This window comes from Scyliorhinus canicula, chromosome 1 (assembly GCF_902713615.1).
Source record: "Scyliorhinus canicula chromosome 1, sScyCan1.1, whole genome shotgun sequence".
Classification (NCBI taxonomy): Eukaryota; Metazoa; Chordata; class Chondrichthyes; order Carcharhiniformes; family Scyliorhinidae; genus Scyliorhinus; species Scyliorhinus canicula.
Window position 1 is genome coordinate 64,786,659 of NC_052146.1, and position 13,449 is coordinate 64,800,107.

At 44.3% G+C, this 13,449-nt stretch overlaps 1 protein-coding gene across 4 annotated transcripts in view; it reads left to right on the forward strand.

Moving 5' to 3' along the window:
- Positions 1-13,449, forward strand: part of LOC119963169 (serine/arginine-rich splicing factor 9-like) — a 37,563-nt gene that overhangs the window by 16,857 nt on the left and 7,257 nt on the right. For all 4 annotated transcript variants that reach the window (XM_038791866.1, XM_038791876.1, XM_038791887.1 and 1 more), the window contains exons 3-4: positions 1,949-2,112; positions 4,137-4,309. In XM_038791866.1, the coding sequence (XP_038647794.1) occupies positions 1,949-2,112; positions 4,137-4,309 (337 nt within the window). The remainder of the gene's footprint in view (positions 1-1,948; positions 2,113-4,136; positions 4,310-13,449) is intronic.

Below are 13,449 nucleotides of genomic sequence, written 5' to 3' on the forward strand. Positions count from 1 at the left end.
TTGGTCTGAGCTGCAAGTCTCCACGTGGTAATTTAATCTGCTGATAATTTGGTATTTTAGGTTCACACAGAAATGATAGCTGCTTGATTAAGGGACCAAAGGGTGAGTGGTGAATTGAATCCTTAGCCCAGAAAGGGCTTATTCAGGAGAGTAGGATGAAAGATATTGGGTAGAATGGGTGAAAATGGAGTTAAATTCAGATTCCATGCAAGCCACAAAGCTTGTGTATTTTTCCAGCTTAGATCTGGCATTGTTAACACTAAGAAATTACTACTGTAACTTGGCTTCAGCTATCCATTTGGTCGGCTATGAAACAGTTTCACTGTCACCTTATTGGCTAGGCTGCTGTGTTAAAATTAACTATTTTGCTGACAACCAGTGAATCAAGGAGCTGGGGTGTGTAGTAACACAATTTGTTCCTAATTAAAATCAGACAAACTTGGAGATACAGAATGTGTCCAGCTACATCTGAAAGAAAAGATACTTCAGAACTGACAAACTCGCTCCATTTGGGAACATCGCCCATGATTTCTCTCTCTCCAAATGCTGAGCAATGGACATTGAGCACTTGTTTTTAGTTCAGATTTCCAGCATTATACCCATCCTCTATTAAAAAAAATCATGGTCAGATTAATAAAACCGGCAAGATGCAACCAATTGCATTCAATCATGTATATGGTCAAATACGTTTTATCCTGGTCTTACTAGAGGGATAATGAAAATTGTGGTCATGGTTTTGAACAACTTTGCTAAATGGCTGAACATTACTTCCAGCTGTATTGGGATCCATTTGGATCGGTATCTTGTTTTGGAGCAATCTAAAAAATATTACATTAGACACCTGTATCTAATCAAATGTTGATATGAAAGATCATTATAATTCAAAACTATGGTATTCAGAATCGGTGTAGGAAATGAAAAATCTTAATTGTCGCAATGTGCTTCAATGTTGGGTGGTTCTCTAAGTTGACTATTCAGCATGCTACCAGTCTCAGTGGCTTACCTATAAGTAGCAGCGGTTACAAAGTTTAAAATCATTGCTTCAGACACCACCAGAGTTTGAAAGGCCAAATGTTGTTGTAACAGTTAAATTGGATATAGTATGAAATTCAACACTGTTTTCATTAGGTTTTGCTGAAATCTAATTGCACAGAATTGGTCTGAGCTACAAGTCTCCACGTGGTAATTTAATCTGCTGAAAACTTGGTGTTTTAGGTTAGCACAGAAATGTTAGCTGCTTGATTAAGGGACCAAAGGGTGAGTGGTGAATTGAATCCTTAGCCCAGAAAGGGCTTATTCAGGAGAGTAGGAAGAAAGACATTGGGTAGAATGGGTGAAAATGGAGTTGAATTCAGATTCCATGCAAGCCACAAAGCTTGTGTATTGTTCCAGCTTAGATCTGGCATTGTTAACACTAAGAAATTACTACTGTAACTTGGCTTCAGCTATCCATTTGGTCGGCTATGAAACAGTTTCCCGGTCACCTTATTGGATTGTGCATTTAGTGCCTCCATACTATAGCCACAGGACGTCTGAAGCTTTGAAAACAGAAGACAAATAATGTAATTCCATTACTGTAGGAAGCTTATCTGTGTGTGTACTGTTGCTGCTTAATAAATTATTGGCCTAGTTCTGTCAAAGAACAGAAGGACCCCCTCCAATCTCGAATTGTTAAATGTGTATATTCTTTCTTGGTCCAGCTCCAGGTTTCCTTTTTTGTTCATTTGCTTGTGTATCTTTACAGCCCGTGACACTGTTCAGCCAACAGGACCATCCATATACTTCTCAGCTGGGCATCCTATGAAGCATCTGAAATAAATAAATCAATTATAAACATCCTATTGGTGGCAACATTGACCGGATCTTTCCTTGCGTTACACATAGGAAGACATTTCCAAATAGATGGAAAATTGTGGCTTAACTTCTTCCTCCCCCCTTGCATTGGCAGAGATGCACAAGACGCAGTCTATGGAAGAAATGGTTATGATTATGGAGTCTATCGTTTACGGGTGGAGTTCCAGAGAGGCAGAGGAGCTGGCGGAGTCGGCGGTGGATCTAGAGGAAGACCAGGACCAGCTGCCCGCAGATCAGATTTCAGGGTCATTATCTCTGGTGCGTTTTTGTTTCCGTTTCATATTTGACAACCAATGTTTTTGTTAAAACCTGAGTAGAGTTGGAAAGTCATTTAGTCTAGAATGTCCATGTAAAGCTAGGGTCCCCGTGAGATGACCCACAACGTCTGGCCAATTGAACCCACAAAGCCCAAACAACTTTCTGTTCACTTTTATACATTTCATACTGTTTAAATTTTGTGAACTTGGAGACTCGGAAAAGGCTGTTGGCTCATTGGGTGATAAATATTAAATGAAAACGTCAGCATCTGTTAATCCCAGCAAATTAACCGGAATATTCATTTAAACCTTATTTTGGACTGCAAGGATTCCTGTGACCTAAATTTGGAGCAAGAACTTTGGACACTCCTGGTATCAAGAAACTTCATATATTTAAGGAAGAAGTCTTCTACATCTTCACACATGGATTTATGTACTGATCCTTATTCTACAGAAATAAATTGCATTGTTGTCACTTTCCCTGGAAATCAACAGCACGGTACTTTTAAAGTTATGCAGGCCGCCACAGCATTTATATTTTAAATTTTGCATCTTAAATGTGATCTAAAATGGCTGACTACAAATTGTTAACCAGAACTGCTAGAAAAGTTTTTTTTTATCATTTCCCTCTTCCATTTCTCACTGCCAATTTTCACCCTTCTACCACTAACCCCATCCCAATCTCCAGGCATTGGCTACTTGCCTGTAATTAGCTGCAGCTCATTTTTAGCCCAGACAGCAGAGCTGTTTGACTTTGGATAGGGGCCATCATAGTTTAGACCGAATCAGTGTTTGTCCAATGTCCACACATGGGCACTTTACAGTAGGAAGCACTGGATGCCAATCAAGAATGGGAACTCAGACAGAATTTTCTCCTGTCTAGTCTAAGAGTAATGGCCCCACTTGTGACAGCAATAGTGAGACAAGCAATTTAGTGATTTGTTATATCAGCATTCTTCAAGAACTGGCGATGCTTGGAGTAAAAAGCAAAAATGCTTGGAAAATATACCTTGGATCAGTCAACATCTTAAAAGAGAAAAAGACACGTTAATTTTTAAGCTGAGACTGACTTCTACAAAATAAATCTTTTTCAACTTCATATGCTGACTGACCTGTGATTTGCTGTTTTAATTCTAATTTCCAACATTTCTTCTAACTCCACTAATTGATTTCCCGGACCAATGGCGAGAACATGCATCTGAGGCCCAAACGTTTCTGTCACACTGATTGTGGAACGTGATATGGCAGAACAAATTTCTTCTGGATTTATTCTTCAAAGTTGCTACTTAATTTTACCTGACGTAGATCAGTAATTCGTCCTGATGTTTGGTGGCCTGTATCCAGTCCTATCTGAGTTCAACCCATTGGGTATTTGGGTCTCTTATACTTGTAGAATCAGCTACCTGTTTTGCTTTCTCTTGTTACCACCTTTTGTGACTTTACGACATTTAACGCTTCAATCCAGAAAAAGCAATTCTCAAAGAACCAAAAGATTAAAAAGCGAATGGTGGAAGTGTACTACATGATCATTGTGGCATACTGAGGGCAACTGATTTGTTCTCATTCAGATCTGTTCATAAACCCAGGAATTCTTAATACAAAATCCAGGTCCTCCCACAGCAAATCACACTTTATGGAACACGTCATGGAACATGCTGTGCCAAATAACTTGCCCTACACATTTCAAATATATTTCCTGTGGGTGAAGATGAAGATTCCTTAGTAAGCATTTTCCCAAACTGCCACTTAATGTGGTGAATCTGTTGCTTGAGGAGCAATCAGTCCTAATACTTCTGAATAAAGTATTTGGCTACAACAAAGCAGCAAGACACGGAAGCTGCAGTCATTTAAGAGAGAGTTGGATGCACTGAGGATTACTAAACCCGATTGAATGTCCTCTCTTGTTCACAGTTATTTCTCCACTTTTGAAATCATTGGATTTTTCGTATTTCAGGTTTGTATAAAAACAACACACCCAGTTTTGGTCCTTCAGGATTAATGCTTTAAAAATGTTTTCCTACATAGGACTACCTCCCTCTGGCAGCTGGCAGGATTTGAAGGATCACATGCGAGAGGCCGGTGATGTTTGCTATGCAGATGTGCTGGGAGAAGGTGCTGGAGTGGTGGAATTCTTCCGTAAGGAGGATATGGACTATGCAATACGGAAGCTCGATGACACGAAATTTCGTTCTCATGAGGTTAGTTTGTTTCAGCCATACATGTTTGTTAATAAATTCTAGACACGGTATAAAACACATTACTGATGCCCTGGTCCTAGTAGTTTGGTTAGTCAGTGCATTGACCAATATATAGCATGAATTCCACTAATCCGAATTCCTGTATAATCCCTATTCTGTGTTTTAGTTAGCTGGTGTCAGCTAAATTAGCAAGAGTGGCTATATTTGATTCCAGTGTCCTTGGCTTAGCAATGGGGAGATAAATTAACCAAGGGGTGGGCGGCATGATGGTGCAGTGGATAGCACTGCTGCCTCACAGTGCCGAGGACCCAGGTTTAATACCTGCCCTTGGGCCAATATCCGTGTGGAGTTTGCACATTCTCCCCCACAACCCAAAAGATGTGCAGGGTAGGTAGATTGGCCACGCTAAATTGCCCTTAATTAGGAAAAAAATTGTGTACTCTAAATTTTAAAAAATAAAAAAAAAATAGCCATGGCTGTGCATGTGATTGTTAATTCAGTTACATCGACATGGATGTTGAAAAAGCGCAGGATTGGTTTGACTGATTTCCCATGCTATCAGATAACCCTACCAGCGCAGACATTCGAGGTCCACTAATTTGTGGTTAGTGTTCAACCTGGGTGAGATACTAGGCCCCAAATCAATCTGGGTATAGATCTTCAGAGTGGCGGGGAGAAAAGGAAGATCACGGCAACCAGGATATCCATAACAAATTTGGATTCTCTTTTTAAAACACAAATATAAAGATTCCGTAGCCCTACCTTTTTCCTATACGTGTACAAGGGACTGGAGTTTGTGGTGAAGGCCAAAGTTGATGTCATCCATCTTCGTGTTGTTGGAGCTATAAAACATTGTGATTCGTCCAAGAGATCTAGGAAGCGCAGAATGATGGCATTGGTATATTTGAGGACGATACTGTAGATATGAAGGGGCAAAGGCGGGGTGAAAATTGAGAGTAACTCCAGAACTGATGATGCAGATGAGGGGAGAGATCATAGAATTTATAGTGCAAAAGGAGGCCATTCGGGCCCATCAGATCTGCACTGTCCCTTGGAAAGAGCACTTTACTTTTTAAAAAAAATTAAATTTAGAGTACCCAATTCTTTTTTACAATTAAGGGGCAATTTGGCTTGGCCAATTCATCTACCCTGCACATCTTTTTCGGTTGTGGGGGTGAGACCCACGCAGACATGGGGAGAATGTGCAAACTCCACACAGACAGTGATCCAGGGCGGGATCAAACCCAGGTCCTTGGCGCCATGAGGCAGCAGTGCTAACCACTAAGGTACTCCAACTCAGTTTAAATAGGTAGAAATGTAGACAGTGCAATTGTAGTGGAACAATGCTGGATGATGTCTTAGAGACATTAAAGCAAATGGTGTGAATAACCATAGATTGTGGTGGACAGAAAGGGATAAGCACTGAACACAGTGACAGAGGATGTCATTTAGGACTTTGTTTAGTGTAATTTGAGCATTGAGTAGTCGAGGAACTGGGTGGTTTAAGCAGGTAGTTACTGGAGAAATAGAAAGCAATGATTACAGGAGAAGGAAATCTGCCTTCCTGCAGCTGATTAATCAGTACTCCTGCATGTCCTTCATGTTGAACACCAACAGAAGAAGTCCCAGAGACGACAAGGCATAGAATATATACTGGATAGGGGACTTCAATGCCCATCATCAAGAGTGATTTGGTAGCAATAATTCTGACTGAACTGGCCAAGTCCTGAAGGACATATCTGCTATACTGGGTCTGTGGCAGGTGATGAAGGAACCAATAAGAGGGAAAAACATGCTAGACCTCGCCCTTATCAATCTACCTGTTGCAAATGCCTCTGTCCATGACCGCATTTCTAGGAGTGACTACCTCACAGTCCTTGTGGCGATGAAGTTCTGTCTTTACACTGAGGATACTACTGTCACTGTGTAAATGGAATAAATTCAGAACTGATCTTGCAGCTCAAAACTGCTATGAATGCTGTGTACCATTAGCAACAGCAGAATCATATTCAATCACAACCTGTAACCTCATGATCTGGCATATCCCTCATTCTACCATTACCATCAAGCTAGGGGATCAACCCCGGCGCAATGAGGAGAGCATGGCGGGGGCAGTACCAGGTATACGTAACAATGAGGTACCAACCTGGTGAGGTTTCAGCATTACTGCTACATAAGGGAGAAACAGCATGCGAGAGACACGGCTAACTGAAATCACAATTAGGGCAGCACGGTGGCCTAGTGGTTAGCACAAACGCCTCACGGCGCTGAGGTCCCAGGTTCGATCCCGGCTCTGGGTCACTGTCTGTGTGGAGTTTGCACATTCTCCCCGTGTCTGCGTGGGTTTCGCCCCCACAACCCAAAAATGTGCACTGTAGGTGGATTGGCCACGCTAAATTGCCCCTTAATTGGAAAAAATAATTGTGTAATCTAAATTTAAAAAAAAAAAACTGATATCACAATTGACGGATCAGATCAAAGCTCTGCAGTCCTACCGCATTCAGTTGTGAATGGACATTTAAACAAATTGCTGGAGCAGGAGGCTCCACAGACTCCCCACTCTCAAAGATGGGAGATTCCATCACGTCAATGCAAAAGGCGAGGCTGAAGCATTTGCAGCCATCTTCAGCTGAAAGTGCTGTGCATCTTGGTGCTGCCGCCTCCGGAGCTCCACAGCATCACGTGCCAGCCTTCAGCCATTGCAATTCACTCCACATCAAGAAACAGCTGACTGCAATGGATATTGCAAATAGTGTGGAACCCGACAGCATCCCAGCAGTAGTATAGAAGACTTGTGCCCCAGAATTAGCTGCATTTGCAGCTAAGCTGTTCCAGTATAATTAAAATACTGGCATCTCCCTGCTGATGTGGAAAATTGCCTAGGTGAATCCTGTTCATAAAAGGCAGGCCAATTACTGTCTCATCAGTCTACTCTCGATCATAAGTTCAGTGATCAACTGTGTCCTGGACTACTATGAACAGTAATAACCTGCTTGGTTTCAGTTCTACCATGCCTACTCAGTTCCAGACTTTATTACAGCCTCTTGGTCCAAACATGAACAAAGAAACTGAATTTAAAGGGGAGATGAAATGACGACCCTTGACAGCAGGTAGCATTTGATCACATCTGGCATCATGCAAAATCTATGTCAATAGAAATTGGGGGAAACGTTCCACTGGGTGAAGTCATAACTAGCGCAAAGGAAGATGGTTGTGATTGTTGGTGGCAAATCATCTCATGCCTTGGAAACCACTGCAGGAGTTCCTCGGTATAGTGGCCTAGATCTAGACATCTTCAGTTGCTTCATTAAACATCTTTCCACTATCATAAGGTCAGAAATGGAATTTTCGCTGATGATTGCATAATGTTCACTGTTTATCACTCCTTAGACACTGAAGCAGTCCCTGTCCACGTGCAGTAAGACTTGGACAACCTGCTGGTTTGGGCTGATAACTAACAAGTAACTTTTGCACTATGGAAGTGCAAGGCAATAACTACCTTCAACATGAATGAATCTAACCATCTCCTTTTGACACCAACAACAGTCCCATTGCTGAATTCTCCCATCATTACCATTTTGTGGGCTACCAGAATCTTAACTAAACTAGCCATCTAAATGAAATGGCTGCAAGAGGAGTCAGGCTGGGAATGCTGCAGCGAGTAACTCCCTAAGGCCTGTCCACTACCTACAAGGCATATGTCAGGGGTGTGATGGATGAGTGTAGCTTCAACAACGCTCGAAGCTTGACACTATCCAGGTCAAAGCAGTCCACTCAAAGTGGCACTCCATCCATCACCTCAAACATACACTCCCTCCACATTCGGTGCACCGTGACAGCAGTATGTCCCATCTACAAAATGCACTTAATTTCCTTGTCCATGTTTATGCCATGTTTGTAATGAGGTTTGGAGCTGAGTCGACCTGGCAGAATCCAAACTGAGCATTAGTAAGCAGGTTATTCCCTCTGACATTGGCTTGTCGGGTACAGGCGGTTAAAATGAATTTGCTGCCGCAATTCCTGTTTATTTTTCAATGCCTGCCGATTTTCCTGGCAAAAGCATTTTTTTTTTTTTTTTTTAGAGAGATTGAAGGGATGATTACCTCTTTCATATGGGGAGGGAAGGCGGCCAGAATTAAAAAGGTGCTACTACAGAGAGGAAGGCAGGCAGGGGGTTTGGGTCTTACGAACCTGATGTATTATTAATGGGCGGCAAATGTGGAGAAGGTACGGAGCTGGGTCAGAGGGGTTGACTCCCAATGGGTCAGAATGAAGGAGAGTTTGGGTAGGGGGTCAGGATTGAAGGTGCTAGCGACAGCGTCACTCCCGACGGCCCTGGGGAGACACTCGGGGAGTCCGGTAGTAGCTTCATTGAGAATTTGGAGGCAGTTTCGACAGTACTTTGGGTTGGGTGCAGGGTCATGGGAAATGCCGATTCGGGGGAACCATAGATTTGAGCCAGGGAAGTGGGATGGAAATTTTCGGAGATGGGAGAAGAAAGGAATTTGAACACTAAAAGATTTATTTCTTTGGGGTCGTTTTGCGGGATTGAAGGAGCTGGGAGCGAAGTATGGGCTGGAGCAGGGGGAAATATTTAGATACTTTAGCTATTTAGATAGATTGGAGACTTTGCCAGAAAGTAGATGCAGAGCTTCCCAGTAGAGCCGGCTTCCACATTGCTGGAGGAGGTGCTGACGACAGGGGGACTGGAGAAGGGGGTAGTATCGGTGGTTTACGGGGCTATTACGGAGGAGGTAAAGGTGCCACTCGAAGGGATCAAGGCAAAGTGGGAGGGAGAGTTGGGAGAGGGTATGGAGGAGGGATTCTGGTGTGAGGTGCTCCGGAGGGTGAACGCCTCCACCTCGTGTGCGAGGTTGGGGCTGATACAGCTGAAGGTGGTGTACAGAGCGCACCTTACAAGGGCGAGGGTGAGCTGGCTCTTTGAGGGGGTAGAAGATATGTGTGAATGTTGGGGGGGAGGCCCAGCAAACCACGTTCATATGTTTTGGTCCTGTCCAAAGCTGGAGGATTGGAAGGAGATGTTTAGGGTAATCTCTAAAGTGTTGCACGTGAAACGATCCGGGCCCTTGGGAGGCCATACTTGGTGTGTCGGACCAGCCGGGGTTGGAAACTGACACGGAGGCAGATATTGTAGCCTTTGCATCGTTGATCGCCCGAAGGCAGATCTTATTACGGTGGAGATCAACCTCTCCACCCTGTTTCCTGGCGTGGCGGGGGGACCTGCTGGAATTCGTAACGCTTGAAAAGGTCAAATTTGAACTGAGGGGAAGGATGGAGGGGCTCTACAATTCATGGACGTTATTCATTATGCACTTTCGAGAATTGGATCACATCAAACATTTGCGGGGAGGGGGACTTTTATGTGTTAATGGTGACTATGGGTGATTCCTGATTCCTTTTTGGCATTTCTTTATGTTAACATGCAGGTAATGTTTGGGGTTTGGTGGGAGGATGGGATCGTTGTTATTGATATGGGGATTCACTTTACATTCGTTACTGATTATTGTTTATTGTTGGGTGTAAATCTGGGAGAAAATGTGAAAAAGGAGAATTTTAAAAATAATTTTTTTTAAAAAAAGTAAGCAGGTTATTACTGCATAGGTGATTCTGCTGCTGTCCTCTCCGTGTCTGTGTGGGTTTCCTCCGGGTGTTCCGGTTTCCTCCCACAAATCCCGAAATATGTGCTTATTAGGTGACTGTGGACGTTCTGAATTTTCCCTCTGTGTGCCCGAACATGTGCTGGAGTATGGCGACTAGGGGCTTTTCACAGTAACTTCTTTGGAGCGTTAATGTAAGCCCACTTGTGACACTAATAAAGATGATGAGGGCTCATTCCATGACATTAGCTAATGATCGTCAAAGCCTCCTTCGCAGACTTCCGGTGGTGGCCATGGGGCAGCTCCTGCTCAAAGGCGTAAAACCGAGCTCTTTTTACCTGAAAACAGGAGAAATTTGACGGGAAAGTGCAGTTGAAAGTTGGAGGAGAAATTCCACCCCCCTCCCCAGGTGTGGCATGTCTGATGGCTACCAGCCCCAGCAGAATGAGGTGAAAGATCTGGCAAGGAACTGGAAGAGACTTGTGGCGCAGCAGATATTGGAAAGATGGCGGAGGGAGAAGGGCCGGTGCAGGTTCGAAAGGCCCAGATGGAGAGGTTGATGGCTTTTATCAGGGAAGAGTTCCGTCAACAAAGAGAAGATGCAGGAGGACCATCGAAGGGGCGGTGGCACCTCTAAAGGGCTTGATGGAAAGGGTCGAGAAGTGTTTTGAGCCACAAGGGTCGCAGTTCCGGAGATAGAGAGGGTGATGTTGGACCACAGCGATTGGGTGGTGGCGTTGGAGGCAGAGGTGGGACTCTTGGGAGAACTTTGCAAGATGTTAAGAGCAAAATTGGAAGAGCAAGAGAACAGGTCTAGAAGACAGAACCTGCATATCGTCGGCCTGCCTGAAGGAGTGGAAGGCACGAATGCCACGAGGTACGTCTTAAGGATGCTGGCAAGGCTGGTGGCAGAGATTGTGCTGCACATGGCCCCGGAGGTGGATCGAGCGCATAGGTTTCTAAGACAGACGTCGAGAGCAGGGCTGCTGCCGCGGATGGTGATCGTAAGACTCGACAAGTTTGTGGAAAAGGGAAGGATCCTGCTGTGGGCCAAGGAGAAGCGGAACTGTGAATGGGAGGGGAACAAGGTCCGAACATACCAGGACATTGGAGCAGAACTGGCGAAATGGCGTGCTGCATTTAACAGGGCCACTGAGGTGCTTTATCGACGACAGATCAGGTTTAGAGTGCTCTACCCGGCAAAACTGTGGGTGACTTACAAAGGCCGGGAGTATTACTTTGAAACGGCAGAAGCAGCCAATGACCTCATTAAAGAACATAAACTAGGGGAGAACTGCACTTTAATGGGAGTCAGAGGAGCCGGCAATATGGAGTTCAGTGGATACGAGTAGTGGGAGTGGAGAGGTTTCTTTTCTTCCTAGGTGTAGGGTTTTAGAACATAGAACATAGAACGATACAGTGCAGTACAGGCCCTTCGGCCCTCAATGTTGCACCGACATGGAAAAAACTAAAGGCCATCTAACCTACACTATGCCCGTATCATCCATATGCTTATCCAATAAACTTTTAAATGCCCTCAATGTTGGCGAGTTCACTACTGTTGCAGGTAGGGCATTCCACGGCCTCACCACTCTTTGTGTAAAAAACCCACCTCTGACCTCTGTCCTATATCTATTACCCCTCAATTTAAGGCTATGTCCCCTCGTGCTAGCCACCTCCATCCGCGGGAGAAGGCTCTTGCTGTCCACCCTATCTAACCCTCTGATCGTTTTGTATGCCTCTATTAGGTCACCTCTTAACCTTCTTCTCTCTAACGAAAACAACCTCAAGTCCATCAGCCTTTCCTCATAAGATTTTCCCTCCATACCAGGCAACATCCTGGTAAATCTCCTCTGCACCCGTTCCAAAGCTTCCACGTCCTTCCTATAATGAGGCGACCAGAACTGTACGCAATACTCCAAATGCGGCCGTACTAGAGTTTTGTACAATTGCAACATGACCTCATGGCTCCGGAACTCAATCCCTCTACCAATAAAGGCCATCACACCATAGGCCTTCTTCACAACCCTATCAACCTGGGTGGCAACTTTCAGGGATCTATGTACATGGACACCGAGATCCCTCTGCTCATCCACACTACCAAGAATTTTACCATTAGCCAAATATTCCTTATTCCTGTTATTCTTTCCAAAGTGAATCACCTCACACTTCTCCACATTAAACTCCGTTTGCCACCTCTCAGCCCAGCTCTGCAGCTTATCTATGTCCCTCTGTAACCTGCAACATCCTTCCGCACTGTCTACAACTCCACCGACTTTAGTGTCGTCTGCAAATTTACTTACCCATCCTTCTGCGCCCTCCTCTAGGTCATTTATAAAAATGACAAACAGCAACGGCCTCAGAACAGATCCTTGTGGTACGCCACTCGTAACTGAACTCCATTCTGAACATTTCCCATCAACCACCACTCTCTGTCTTCTTTCAACTAGCCAATTTCTGATCCACATCTCTAAATCACCCTCAATCCCCAGCCTCCGTATTTTCTGCAATAGCTGACCGTGGGGAACCTTATCAAACGCTTTACTGAAATCCATATACACCACATCAACTGCTTTACCCTCGTCCACCTGTTCAGTCACCTTCTCAAAGAACTCGATAAGGTTTGTGAGGCATGACCTACCCTTCACAAAACCATGCTGACTATCCCTAATCATATTATTCCTATCTAGATGATTATAATCCTCTCCAAGACTTTACCCACCACAGATGTTAGGCCCACCGGCCTATAGTTACCGGGGTTATCTCTACTCCCCTTCTTGAACAAAGGGACCACATTTGCTATCCTCCAGTCCTCTGGTTTTGTTGGATTGACTATTTGTTGCTGGGGTAATAAGTTTGTATGGTCACAGCAGATGTATAGGAACGTCACCTGCAGGTTCCCCTCCAAGCCCTACACACTGTCTTAAATAATCTACAGTGCAGAAGAAGGCCATTCGGCCCATCGAGTCTGCACAAACCCTCTGAATGAGCACCCTACCTAATCCCACTCCTCGCCCTATCCCTGTAACTCCTGGACACTAAGAGACAATTTAGCACAGCCAATTAACCTAACATTTTTGGACTGTGGGAGGAAACCGAAGCACCCGGAGGAAACCCACGCAGACACTGGGAGAAAGCGCAAACTCCACATAGACAGTCACCCAAGGTGGGAATTTTTAAATTACTTTATCAGAGTTACAAAGCCAGAGCTCAGAGTGTGGACAGGGGCAAACCCTTAATCCAGCTCCTTGCCCGCTCCAAAAACGTATTTAAATTGAATCCAATTCATGATCCTCACAAGAGAGACATACCAAATCAGGCATTACACTTGACCTCGCGCCCGAGAAAAGACCGAGAAGCGATTTTTAAATTTTGTTAAATTTACAGTACCCAATTCATTTTTTCCAAGTAAGAGGCAATTTAGTGTGGCCAATTCACCTACCCTGCACATCTTTGGGTTGTGGGGGGCGAAACCCACGCAAACACAGAAAGAATGTGCAAACTCCACATGGATAGTGACAC